The 13,491-nt window shown below is 36.8% G+C and overlaps 1 protein-coding gene across 4 annotated transcripts in view; it reads left to right on the forward strand.

The window, feature by feature from the left end:
• Nucleotides 1-13,491, forward strand: part of CACNA1C (calcium voltage-gated channel subunit alpha1 C) — a 478,980-nt gene that overhangs the window by 72,837 nt on the left and 392,652 nt on the right. For all 4 annotated transcript variants that reach the window (XM_035550684.1, XM_035550685.1, XM_035550683.1 and 1 more), the window contains exons 2-3: nucleotides 4,540-4,863; nucleotides 8,283-8,386. In XM_035550684.1, coding sequence (XP_035406577.1) covers nucleotides 4,540-4,863; nucleotides 8,283-8,386 — 428 coding nt within the window. The remainder of the gene's footprint in view (nucleotides 1-4,539; nucleotides 4,864-8,282; nucleotides 8,387-13,491) is intronic.

Genomic DNA, 13,491 nt, shown 5'->3' on the forward strand with positions numbered 1-13,491 from the left:
CATTGTACTTGTACTGTAGCATTTCTTTTTTTCTTACTCATATGTTCCTAGCATCCTTGTCAAATTGTTATACAACAGCTTATGAAATTATTAATAAAGTCAGGAGACGTGGCAACTGCTGCTTCTGTCATGCCTGTGAATTCTGTTACACTATTGTGGAAGGAGTTAGTTTCCTTTTATGCAATGTGAAAATTAATGTGTATTCATGACAGATGCATGTCTGCTGCTGTTTTTTTTCCCTTGTCCTCCAGGCACTTGCTAACACTTTCTACTTATTCTGTATTATTATTTATTTCTGGATACTGAAGCTCAACTGAATGTAAATTTGTGCCCCTTCCCCACTTTTTTTTTTTTCAAATGGGATTGACGTTTGCCCTTTCTCAGATCTCTCCTGTACTCTGAGATGAAAACTGCAGCTAACAGCTTTGAGATTATTTCAGAAATCGTAAATATTTTAGGATGCCGTACCTAATGTACAGGCTTTCAGCTAGTATCGTACTTATTTAAGCACTTTCTAAACTTATTCTTTCCCTTTACAGGTGGAAATTATACCTGTTTTATTTTGAAAATTAATTGTGCTAGTCACCAGCTCTTCAGCAGTCTTTTTTTTCTTTCTGTAGTGAAAATTGATGCAAAAAGGACATATAACACTTAAGCCTTATTGACATCATCTCTTGAATGCTCTCTGTCTCCATTGGTTAATGGATCAATGTTTTCCATGTTCTTTGTATTATTAACAGATGATAACATATGATAGTTTTGTTTTTCGTGTTCCTTGTTAGGTACCTCTTACCTCAGTCTTGTAAACATTTCCCCTGTGTGCTTGAGTTCGCCTTACATGATCTTTGTAGCGCTACCAGTTTCTTACTTTGTGTATGATTGTTCTTGGTGTTCAGCTAAGGTATTGATTTAATAAATTTTGTCTTTTACTGTACTCATTTTCCCTCTGCTTTGGGGAAAAATACAATTGTGCAACATCATTGTTTCAAGGTTTGCATTTTTAGGATTCTGCTGTTTCTAGCGATGGAGGGACGGGAAAAACAGCGAAGCCCCACACTGGCACTGCTCTATTTTCTTTTGAAGAATTAATCTAAGCACAAGTTTCTCTATAATAAATGTGTGGCTAAATAGATAAATTCAACAAATTTACAAGTTGCCATTCCATCATGCCATTAACTTTACCACTTCTCATACAGAATGGTCACTGCTTAGATTTTTTTTTCTTTAAATGCTGCTGTTAATTAATAGGTGGCATAACAGATGTACATTATTAGAATGCAAATGGCACTTAAAGGCTTTAATGGTCATCACTATTCAACATTTTGATTATTTAGTTGTAGGCTTACAGTGTCAGGCATTTTGTAGAACATGGTTCATTTCTTGTTGTATAGCAACCTTATCTGATGCTTTTCTGACTTAATTCTGATTTTGAAAGCTGTATTTCTGTTACTTTGACATTTGAAATGGTTCTAAGTCTTTGCAGAAATTCAAGTCTATACCAAAGACCTTGGAATCTAATTTGTTCATTTATATGGACTTTTCTGTTTAATTAATATTCAAACATTTAAATTCATGATCCATAACAGAAGTACTTGAGAGAGAAGAGTTTTGTGCACCAGCTGGACACAGTCAATGGCACAAATTCTTGCTAAAGGTTGATAGGGATTAGCAGGGAGGTGATGTTGCATATCCCAGTGCTTAGTGAGTTATTCCCTTTGGGTGGGGGCTGAATCTCCACTTCCCATTTCTGGTCAACTTCCAGCTTCATAACAGCATAAATAAATGTGATTAAAGTGATTTAGGTATACTGAAACTTTATTTGTTGTGGAGAAATAGAATGAAGTATTTTAACTGCTACATTGCAAAATGAAATAGCAGTTCCAGTAAGTGCAGCTCTCAAGTTACAGCTGCACTACAGTTTTGTGGTGTTTTCTCCCTGCAAGTTTGGCTATGCCGTCCTTGAAAATAGTTTGCTCAGTTCTTCAATGTACTTTCTGTGGAGCTGTGTGAGCTTCACTCTTTTTAATTTAATCCATTTCTCTAAACTGCCTGTAGATCAAGTCATTTGTCACTGCTGTTAGTTATCTAGTAGATAGTCTGTAGCCTCTGAGCTTCATAAAACAGACAGATCTTTATCAGTAATCAATATTTATAATATTTGTTGATATAAATCTGTCATTACTGGCTCATCTTTTGAAGTTAATTTGAGATAAAGCACTTTATTATGGGACTAGTGATTGTGGTAGAAGCAAAAGTAACGGAACCACCAGAAGCTGTATCCTTAACTTTGCTGGCACATCAAAGTCAAAACGCATAGACCCGTATCCTCGTGTGAAACGTAACTAATAAGCAATAGTAATGGAGAAGCTTAACATGTTCCCAAATTGCAAAAACCTCTTCATTAAGATGCAGCAGCTGTTTATTTTCAGGACCACATGGTCTAGTCAGCATGATAGTCAGCACAGTGACTATGGATCAGCAAGCTTACTTTTACTGGAAAATACACACATCTTTCTTATCTGCTCTAATGGGTTAGTATTAAAGAAGAGCTGGAGTTGGGAGAATAATTAGAGTAATTTTCCATTTATTTCTTCCCAGCCTGCATCAGGCTAGGAAGGTCAAATGGATGCTAAAGAGGAAAACTGCATCTGGAACTAGTCTGGAAAAAAAAATATGTATCCTAGTAGCAGTGCTCTGTACAATTTGCTTAGTCTTAGAAAACTAACTAAGTTTGTCTGCCAGTTGATTGCCTGCTTCATCTAGGAAATCTGCTTAGCCCATGTGATTCTTAAAGCTATTTTTCTTCAGTTTCAAAATCTGAGAAATTTTGAATTAACTATTTCCCATTTCTTGCTTCTTTCAGCTTTCTCTTTCACATATCAGTCATATTATTCACTAGCTTCCTTTGGCTGGTTTGCAGCTAGGAGGCTTTTCAGTGACAGAGACAAGCTCTCGATTTTCTCGCTATGCAGTGAAACTTTGACGGCCTGCAAATCTCAAGGTAGTGCGTGACATAAAATAACGTCTGACTCTATCATGTCCTTCCTTGCAATTCAGTGAGATGAACTTCAAGATCTTGCATGCTTTCTGGGGAGGGAAATCTCTTGTAGCACTGTGGTTGTCAATCTAATTATATTTATCTTACCTGCTTTAATTCATTTGTAATGCAGTCACTGCTGTGATTTCTTGGCATTGCACATCCGGCTATAAAATATTCATCTTGGGTAGTTATTTTATTTCAAAACCTTGAAATGTTGTGCTTGTTCCCCTGGTTTTGATCACCTTTCATCCAAGAGTTTAAGGAAAGCAGATAGTCATGTATTCTTCTGTTTGCTTTATCCACTGGTCTATAGGAGCCCATCTGATCTATCTGATAGCACCGTATTTCTACATTAATCTAAAGTCGAACACAGTCAATAGTAGACTTTGAATTGCTTTGAAATAAAAGGTAATCTGTCTCCTTCCCTGGCTTTCTACTATTCATCCTGTCCATGCGCACTTTTCTGAAGTGTAGTCTCTTCTGATCAGAGGCAAGGGAAACATTCTCATTGAAGAGGCACAGATGGCTTAATAACTGTCTTTACTGAAACAATGGAATGATTGCAGTAGCTTGAGAAGGTGCTTTTAATTTATTGCACTGTTAAGACCTTAGACGTATCATACACATCAGCTGACATATATATTCTGTTATTAAGATTGTGAGAAAGCATATGATTGTTCAGTTTCAGCCAAAAGAGGTGCAATACATGGGGCTGCCAGGTCACAGCGTAAGAATGACAAGAGTCAATACATGCTTTTTAAGTGAGTGTTACTCTATTGATTTTTTCAGTAGTTCAGCTGTCTTAAAATCAGTTTTCAGGATAAGGAATTAGTTCCAACATATGTTGGTTGGTCTAAGCTATATGTACAGCATCCTTTTAGGACATAGAAGCTGTGAACCCTGCCTTTATGTTCCAGTTACTGCTTCAGTGTTCCTTCTAGTCAGGCTTATACATATGCACTGTTTGCAGAGACAATTTCATTGTTGAAATTTCACTTTATCTTAAAGTAATATTGAAAACGTAACTTTTTTCATGATAGATTTGAGAGTATCATTTGGCTTCTTTGCCACATACCAAATAGCATAGCATTCAATGCCTGTGTGATAGTGATGAGAACTAGCCTCACTTTTTGAGCTTTCAAACAATCTAGCTTGCCGAAAGTATGGTTAAAAAATGAAAAGAGAGACAATTTCTTTTCTGTTGAAGCTCTGGAGTGTGTATTGATTGGAGGCACTTGAACAGCAGTGCCCATTGGGTCTTGTTGGGAGACTCTTGCTAGATGAATGACTGGACAGTAGTAGCTCTTTAAAATGGGGAGCTTGAATTGGAGGAGCAAGCTCCTAGTAAGCAGATAACCTACACTTACCCTTAACCTCAGAGTTTGATTTTACTTATACTTATGATTTAAAAAATAAAACAAACAAAAAAGCATGGTTTTCTTTTCTGCTGTTTAAAAAAAAAAAAATCATCACAATTTTTTTCTCCTCTCCTTTCACAGGTTCCAACTATGGGAGTCCCCGTCCAGCTCATGCCAACATGAATGCCAATGCAGCTGCAGGGCTTGCCCCAGAGCATATCCCTACTCCAGGGGCAGCTCTGTCCTGGCAAGCTGCAATTGATGCTGCCAGGCAAGCCAAATTGATGGGTAGTGCTGGCAATGCAACAATATCCACAGCTAGCTCCACGCAGAGAAAACGGCAGCAGTACGGGAAACAGAAAAAACAGGGTACTACCACAGCTACACGTCCTCCCCGGGCACTGCTGTGTTTAACACTGAAAAATCCCATCCGGAGGGCATGCATCAGCATCGTCGAATGGAAATATCCTTTTTGATGATCATATTTGGAAAAACAGCAACTTGTTAGTGTATGTCAGGTGCTATTCATAAGTATGAGGAAATCAATACATTAAGTGGAAAGGCACCACTGGAAACGTAAAGTACATGAGTAGTATCTGATATTTTAACTGAGATATTTTATGCTGGGGAAAAAATGTTTCAGACTGAAACTGTAACCATACCCATGTGTAAGAAACTGCCGGAAGCTTAAATGATAATGGTTAGGGGCTGAATTCTACTCTTTTAAGAACATGTGCCTGAACCTTAAATCAGTGGGAGATATGTGAGGTATCTGAAGCCAGTTAAACTACGAAGTAGGGAAGTAGAAAGTAGTGAAAAAGAAAAATAGCTAAAGTAATCCTGCCACATGCTCAAATGCAGTATGAGGCCAGATCTAGTAGGCTGAACAAGAGACAGACTGTCACAGATGATGGATGATAACCACTGACACGGAAATGCAGAAGGCAAGGGTCAGTGCTGCTTTCCTGGAAAGTCAACGAGAGTTTGGCTGTTGGCTTCATCATGTGGAAGGAGCAAAGTCTTTTTAGTCAGCCAAGGCTGATCAACAAAAGCTGGAATTTGTGAATTTTGTGCGAAATACAAACAGAAATAAAAATATACCTCTCCTGCCTCCCCAAAGAGAAACCAAGACTGACCCTGAACAGTAATCATCAGTAAGTCACAAGCTAATAGGATTCTTCAGTAAATGGAGAAGCAAAAGTATTGTTAGGGGTAGATAAGCACTTCAGGGAAAGGCTGTACAGAACTCAGCAGTAGTTAATATGTTAAAAAATATATAAATACTAATTAAAAAAAGTCATTTAAGACAATGTGATGATATTGTTCCTTTGGGGATCTGGTGGGACATTATAAAGATGTAAGCAGAATATGATCATATTAGGTCTCACTGACATGGATATCTTTTTTCAGAAGAACTTGTTAAAAATACTCTTGTCAATTGTTAGATATCCTTAAAGTTCCTGCCTGCCTATTCCTTTCTTCTGATGCTAATTTTTAATCCCCTTGATTAAGGTTGCTACTGTTCATTCCTTTTGGCATAGCTCTCATAATTTAAGCATAAGATGATGGATGATGACTAACAGGATGAAGCTGAATATTGGTTTACTTGCCAGCACCCCAGTGACCATGTCTTTAGAGAAAGAGCAGAGTGACATTTGATAAATGAATAAGATCAGCAATGAACGATGGGAATGATGTGTTGTAAAACAGGATACAGCACTGCTGAGATCAAGAGGAGGGCCAAACAATGTGATTAAAGCAATCCAAAGATGCTGATGCTTGCATTTTTTTGTTTGTTTGGTTTTAGGTGAGTTGGTGGAAATATTTTTTCATCAGAACCTCTCATTGGACGTACAGTGTTTATAAACATGAAGCACTTCAATGACAAATAAAAATATCAAAGGGCTGTGATAAGATTTAATTTTATTCTGCACACAGACTTTTCCTAATTGCTGAAAATTACTGAGGAAAACTTAGCTTAATTTTCTGAACCTCTGAAATCTAAGCACAGTAGATATTAAATATCAAATGGCACTTCTATGGTGTTTCATACCCAAACATTATAGTGTTAAGAGCCTTAAAGTACAACTGCATGTAAGAAAAAGTGAAATGAAGTGAATACACAGGTAAATCTTTGCAAAATATGTTATTATTCTGTTGGATTTGCAGTGCACTTACAGTTTTTATATCACTGTATTTTTACAATGTATAAAGAGACTAGAAGTGAAAAATAAACACAAATGCATAAACAGTAATAAGCTTATGGATAATATTCCTGTTAGGAGGAAAAAAAAAATGTAGGCAAAAAGGCAATTAAGAGAAAGAAAGCCTATGGACATTGAGGTCTTTATGCAGTAAGTACTATGGATCGAACCTGAGGTATATGAGAAATCCCATTGATTTCACCTCTAATGTATCTACCCTGATCTTCAGATCTCTGAGGTTGCCCAGAATTTCCCAAGACTGTCTGTGTAGTTGTCACATTATCCTTTTATTTGTTCTGGCTTTTTATTTGACTACAGGCCATAATTGCCACAATGACATCTGAATTAATCTCCTCCAGAAAGGATCCTACCTGTTGTCTTCCTCCATGTTATTGTATATCTCATAGTATTCATAGGCTTAAGCAGGATAATTCAGTAGGTTTTGGAAGCCTTTGGCTCTTCCACAAGTGAAATATAGAATGTATCTGAGCAGGTCAGGTGCCTGGGGTTTGTTTGTGTCTTGCAGTTCAGGCTGCTGGACGTCCTGATCTCCAGTTCATTCTTGCTAAAGCCTGCTGAGAATGGTAGTCTGCTGACCAGAAGCATGCATACTCTGTTGACATTTGGCAATGCTGCAAAACCAATCCTGTGGTAGATAAACTCATGCTCAAACACACTCTGTGTCATGGAGTGCACTACCTGGCTTTCTCCTTGTTCTCTCCTGCTTTTCATTCCCCTCCAGAGTACTGGTGAGGTATCCCAGAGCTAGCCTACAGGATATTCTTGCAGGCAAGTAAATATAGACAGACTGTAAATTTGGTCTTTAGTCTGACTGGAGATACTTCACAGCTACTAAGGGTAAGAAGTCCACAAAAAAAAAAAAAAAAAAAAAAAAAAAGGAAATACAGTGCCAGCAAACTGAATTCAGTACAAAAGTCCTTTGATTTTCTTTGATTTTTCCACAGACAGTGGGACGGCAGAGGTTGTGCAGGGTTGGTGTGTTGCACATCCCAAATATTGTTGTTGATTTTTTTTTTCCTCTACTGAAGGAGGTTGATGACAGGATGCAAACACAAGAAAAAGAAGTACTACCTCAAATAATTTAAGAAAAAAAAAGTATATGTGGCTATGAACAGTATAAGCACACTTTGGATAAAACCCTTTTTATCCCCTTCAATTTTATTATTTAAATGTCTTCTAGCAGAATGTGTACATGTATTTTTGGGCCCTTGCATTTAACTTTAAGGTATGAGAGAATTTGAAAAAAGTATAAGCTTCTATTAAAAATTACTTCAAGGTTTGAAAATGCAGATGGAAAAGACATGGAGAAACTAATTGTAAGAGGACAGATGATGGTCCTTCTAGAACAGGCTTCTGTTATTAAAAATAGTACAGCCACACTTGAAGGAAAATAGGGAAAATGCTATCTAAATAAATAAAAGAAGAAAAAACTTTTAAGAAATCTGTGTTTACTCTGGCACGCGACTGGCCTACACTGCTTTTGACATATTAGGAAGATTCTTGGCTGGGAGCAACTAAAAGCACTTAAAAAGGCATATGTTTCTTTTCAGAATATAAGGGGCTTGGAATGTTTTCTTTAAACAGAATTCTTATAAGTCTTTTATTTTTTTTATTTGTGTGCACATTTCAGAACAATTTCCTTAACTCCGTTCCTCAGACCATTTGAAATAATTATTTTACTGACTATTTTTGCCAATTGTGTGGCCTTAGCTATCTATATCCCCTTTCCAGAAGATGATTCCAATGCCACCAATTCCAATCTGGTAAGTCCTTGATGGTGTCTAATCTCATTACTTTGAAAGTCCTTTTTAGAAGTCACCAGAGAGACTGTTGAAGTTACAGAATGTAAATATATCCACCAAAGATGATAACCTAATAAAGTAAAAATTGGTTTTGAGTGCTAAGTCTCCTCTATTCATGTGAGCACCTGTTTCAGTTGAGCTGGCTTTAGAAGAGATTGTTCCAAAAACTGCGCGGGTGCTGTGCGTGATGTTTTGGCTAGCGAATTCCTGCATGCTGCAAAAGTGCTTGGTAAGTTTAAACTGCAGGTGTTTGTGGAAGAAATCCTTTAATCATGGATTATATGGTGTTTTTTGTTTTATAAAGTGCTTTTGTGAAATTGATACCGTCCTCCTGTCAGGTGATGCACGGGAGCACAGTCTGATGACTAATTTCTGGGAAGTGTGTTAATGCTTGCATTTCACAGAGACACGTCTTGTTGAATGTTATCCCTCTTGTTGGGATAATATAGTTTTTCCTGTGTCACCACGGATGCTAATGCTGGTACTTTAGGATAGAGCATAGTATATTTACCACAGATAAAGGGGAGAGAGCGTTTGCTTTTGGCGTAGTATGAAGTCATAGAAAATAATTCTGTTCAGTAAGGGCACAATGCAAAACAGTTCTGGAATGCTATTCGTTGAATTAGCAGAAGACATTTTTCTTCCCCCCAAACATGTGAACAAATCTGCTACTTGCGCAGTTGGATTGTAATGAAAACTCACTCCCAGAGTTTAAGAGTTGGCATGCTATTTCCTGATTTAAAATGTACCTAGGCATTAGAATTTTTAGAGCAACAGAGGAGGGAGTAAGAGCCATATTTCCAATGTAGGGATAGTTGGGGTGGCTGACAGACATTATAATTGAAATGATCTATGCTGTTCTCTGTAAGAAAATAATCTTATTATGTATCTCTTGAAGTTGCATAAAAGAAATTGCAAACTTCAGGACTTCTTTGGAACTTTTTTTAATCTTAGTGTAGTGCTTTTCCACTGTAACTCTGTAAAGAACTTTAAAAACAGTAGCAGGAGGAGATAAGCAATTGTTAACTTTTTAAATATTAGATAATATTTACATTTAATTTCACACCCATACTATCTTTTTATAAAGGGAATTTGTGGTTTGTTGTTTCTTTTTTGCTGCCATCTCTTTGCTAGTTTGACATAGTGTTTAACAATGATGAACCATAGTGTGTATGTTTAGAACACCTCAGCATGGCATCTCTCAGAAATTAGTATATTTTAATAAAAACACAGTTTCAATTGATCCTCTGGCTATACGAAGATAATAGGTTGATTATTGCACATTCTATCTTACAAGGTTGAAAGAGAAAAATGAAGCAGAGTTGAAGTTTAGGGGAGCTCTAATTTGTCTTGAGTTTAATTGGGTGTGGGTATTTCCTAATCTCAGTTACTGCTAACTAGTACTAGGTTGGAAGTATGTTCAAATAACTTCATAACTGAATGAGGTATACTGAAACTTCTCTATTACTAGAAAATATATGCAATTTGTGAGCTGAGTTGCTACTCTGAATCTGTTTTCCAAGGCATCTTTTGCATCTTTTATGTCATTTAGTCAATCCATCAAAACATCCATGTTAGTTGTGAGTTAGATTTAAAAACAAACAAAACCAAAACAGCTAAATGTTTACAATCTCAGGAGACTTTAGAAGTGTAATGGCTTTGAGGATGAGGCGGCATGGTTATCTTAGATATCTATCTAGCTGTTTCATAGAAGTAAGGGGATAAGAAAGTGAAATGGGGACTCTGTTCAACTGCATTTTGTTCTTTGGATCTCAATGAAAAACTGATTAAAAATGGCAAATGGGGTACTTAATATCAACTGGCCTAGGAGAGGTTTGCACTAGTGGAATTAAGACTCTGTTCTACGTTATAGATCAAACCCTAGAGATCTGACTGCCCACTAGCCTTTGGTTCTGTGATTTGAAAAATGTGCAGGTGACAGGATGTAACATGGTTTGTCCAGGACATTGAATTATGCTTCATGTTCCACTGGAGTCAATTCAGCATTATCTCCTGTTAGTCCCAGCCTTTATTTCATTTTAGTTTATTTTATTTCATTTTATTTTATTTTATTTCATTTTTTTCCTCAGGGTGTCATATGTATTGGCAGGTATATCCTGCTGTCAGGAAGTAAAGTTTTTGAGTATATCATTCACTGCATTACCAAACTGTTCACAGGATTGCATAGTGATCAGTGAGTAAAGTACTGAGCAATAGGGAGGGAAAGCGGAGGCAAGTGGATGTGATAAAGTTTTTTTTTTTTTTCTTAAAAACAAAAAAAAAGTCTTGCAATGAGATGAAAGAATAGATGAAACTCAGAGTGAAAGGAAAGCTATTCTAGATGGCAAGAACTGCAGAAGAATGAGGCCTTACTCTCAAGTAGCCAAACTACACATGGAACAGACTAGAAGGAAGCTGGGGTTGGTGATAACTTCTTCTAAATGTTGGTGCTTTTACAGAAGTTGCAAGACTATTTTTTCTACCTGTGAGCATGTATTTTGAATCAGATGTATTTTGGTATTTTGTAGCCATGAAGTCTAGAGCTCCAAAGGCTTTAATCTGAAACAGAAATGGAGTGTGTCTGCAACACATGCATTTGAGTTAATAGCATGCACATGTGTGTCTTGTGCAGAAACAGGAGTTTGACAGAACATATAGCTGCCCAGAAGAAACTTTCACTTGTGTAAGAACTTGTTTCACTTCCATTTTACAATTTAATTCTTCAGCAGTAAAGCTACCACAGAAATTCCCACATCCCTGGTTTCCTGAGCCATCCCTAACTTTCTGAGACACAGAGGAACCACCTATGGAAAACATATGATGGATAGTAACTGTTTTTACAAGATCTGAAAGTGACAGAACAACACTTTCTCAATAATCTGTCACTTTTCCCTTTGAGTCCAAAAGTTCCTCTTCTAAGTGTTCATCATAACTTTTCAAACAATGTTTTCTTTCAGGTCTGAGGTTAAAAAAAAAAAAAAAAAGTCATTTTGAATAAGCTCCTTGAGTAAAGGGTAGTGAGAGAAGAGAGATTCTGAACTGAGTGGTTTGTTTTCTTTCTGTAAAAGGAGAAAAATGATAAATAATGTTTTGATGAATAACTATGATCTTTGTCAGTTTCATAGATGTTATCAGCCATTGGTCCAATGGGGCATACTTATTGCTGTATGTCTTCCATAGGAGTCTTGAAGGGATATATACTTCATTCATGTGTACGAAAAACCAATAATATAGGTTCATATCTCCATTTTCATAAACCTTGTCTTTAGGTGCAAGACCTATTTGTTACTATGCCACAGTAACTTACATAAGCATTGGAACTAAATATAGAAGTTTCCAATAAGTAATCCCTTGTCTTTTGTGTTAGTGAGAAATTGTGATTAACTGTAATGCATTAGAAGTTTAGGCCAAAAAACCACACACATACTGACTGTTCTTTTGCAATCTGACTTTCCATAATTATTCCTATAAATTATCGAGCCGCTTATATCAAGTTTAGGGGTGGTAGCTTAGACTCTCATTTTCAAGATGCACATATGTATACTAAAACCCAGATTTTGTATTTTTGTGCTTACTGGAGTTATTTCTGCCACTTGCTTTAAGAAATATGTTAGAATGATATCATGTAGTAATAACAAAAGCTTGAAATTGGCTCCGGCAGTTTTTGGTTTTACTTCTACAATGTGTTGTCTGGAAAACTATTAAACCTGCAGAAATGGAGGGGAGTTGTATTAGGTGCAATGTTGTTTTAGTATTAATGAACTCTGCTGAGGTTTTGCTTAAATTTGCAAGTAGAAAAGCTCATGCATGACCCTGTGCAAATAACAATTTTGTATTCTCTTGATGCAGTCAGAAAAATTGGAGCTAGTAGGAAGGGAATTGAAGCTAGCCTGCATGAGAGGCTGTGACAGATATGGAGGCTTTCTGCTTGTTATCCCTGCAATTATGCATTAGAACAGAGATAATGTACATTTAGGAATAAAACTATAGACTGCCTGAGGTAGGAAGCTGAGAGGAAAATGCCTCTGTCACTTTACTGGCAATCGCAAATGGCACAAGCCTGGTCAATGTCACAGCATGGCGATAACATAATGAGGTTAAAACCAAGGTTTACAGCACGTTCCATGGAAGGCAATTCAGTCAGTTGTTTATACATTGGATAAATAACAGGAGAAAATTCCTTGTGTGGTTTTGATAGCTCTACTTTCCCTTATCCTTATTACAGGAAGGAAATCCTGTTGTACAATATTTAAATTTAAAAAAAAAAATCTTCTGCATTTTTATGTCAGTTTATAATTGGATGTTACCTTCAGACTAATTTGTTAAACTTGCAATAAGACCTTGTGAAAGGGAAGATGGGATTTGTGCTTGTTTGTCAGTGCTTGTGCCAGGAGGTGTTTGTGTGAATACCTGCGTGTGGAAGGGGACTTGCCTTTCAGGGGGCTGTGGCTGCTTTATTAACTGGTGATTATGGTAGTATCCAGTTGAGTGGGCGATTCCTGTACAAAAAGAAAAAAAAAATTAAATCTTTTTGCATTTGAAACAGACCGGCACAGTAGAAGGGCATGTGGCTAGATAGCTATTGTATTTGTAGTTAATATAACAAACATAACGGCGTAACAAACTTCATAATTTTCTGTATTGATGAGTTCTGAAGTCAGCATATTGAGCAGTTTGCTTGTAACCATTTCTCTTGTGCAAAGCCAGAAAGTGTTAGACAGCAAAATGGGGGTGAGGGGTCAAGAAAAGAAGGGATGTTTTATCTGCATAAAGATAAGGAAAAATACTACTCAAAAGCTTTTGGTTCTCTTCTCTCACTGCTATCATCTTCTGTGTGACAGTTCCCAACCAGTGAGTGATAGTAATATATAGTATAGTAATAGTATAGTATTGTATAGTAATAAAAAATATAGTACTGTACAGTAATGAGATACATTCACATTAGAGGTGAGGTGCAGGATGGGGTAGACTGGATACCAAGCTAATAAGCTCTGATAGGTTTATTAGCTTGGGCCCCATGCCAGTGTTACTACAGCTGGAGGATGCTATGTAATTTGAAAAGTGAG

Source organism: Cygnus atratus, chromosome 1, assembly GCF_013377495.2.
Source record: "Cygnus atratus isolate AKBS03 ecotype Queensland, Australia chromosome 1, CAtr_DNAZoo_HiC_assembly, whole genome shotgun sequence".
Lineage (NCBI taxonomy): Eukaryota > Metazoa > Chordata > Aves > Anseriformes > Anatidae > Cygnus > Cygnus atratus.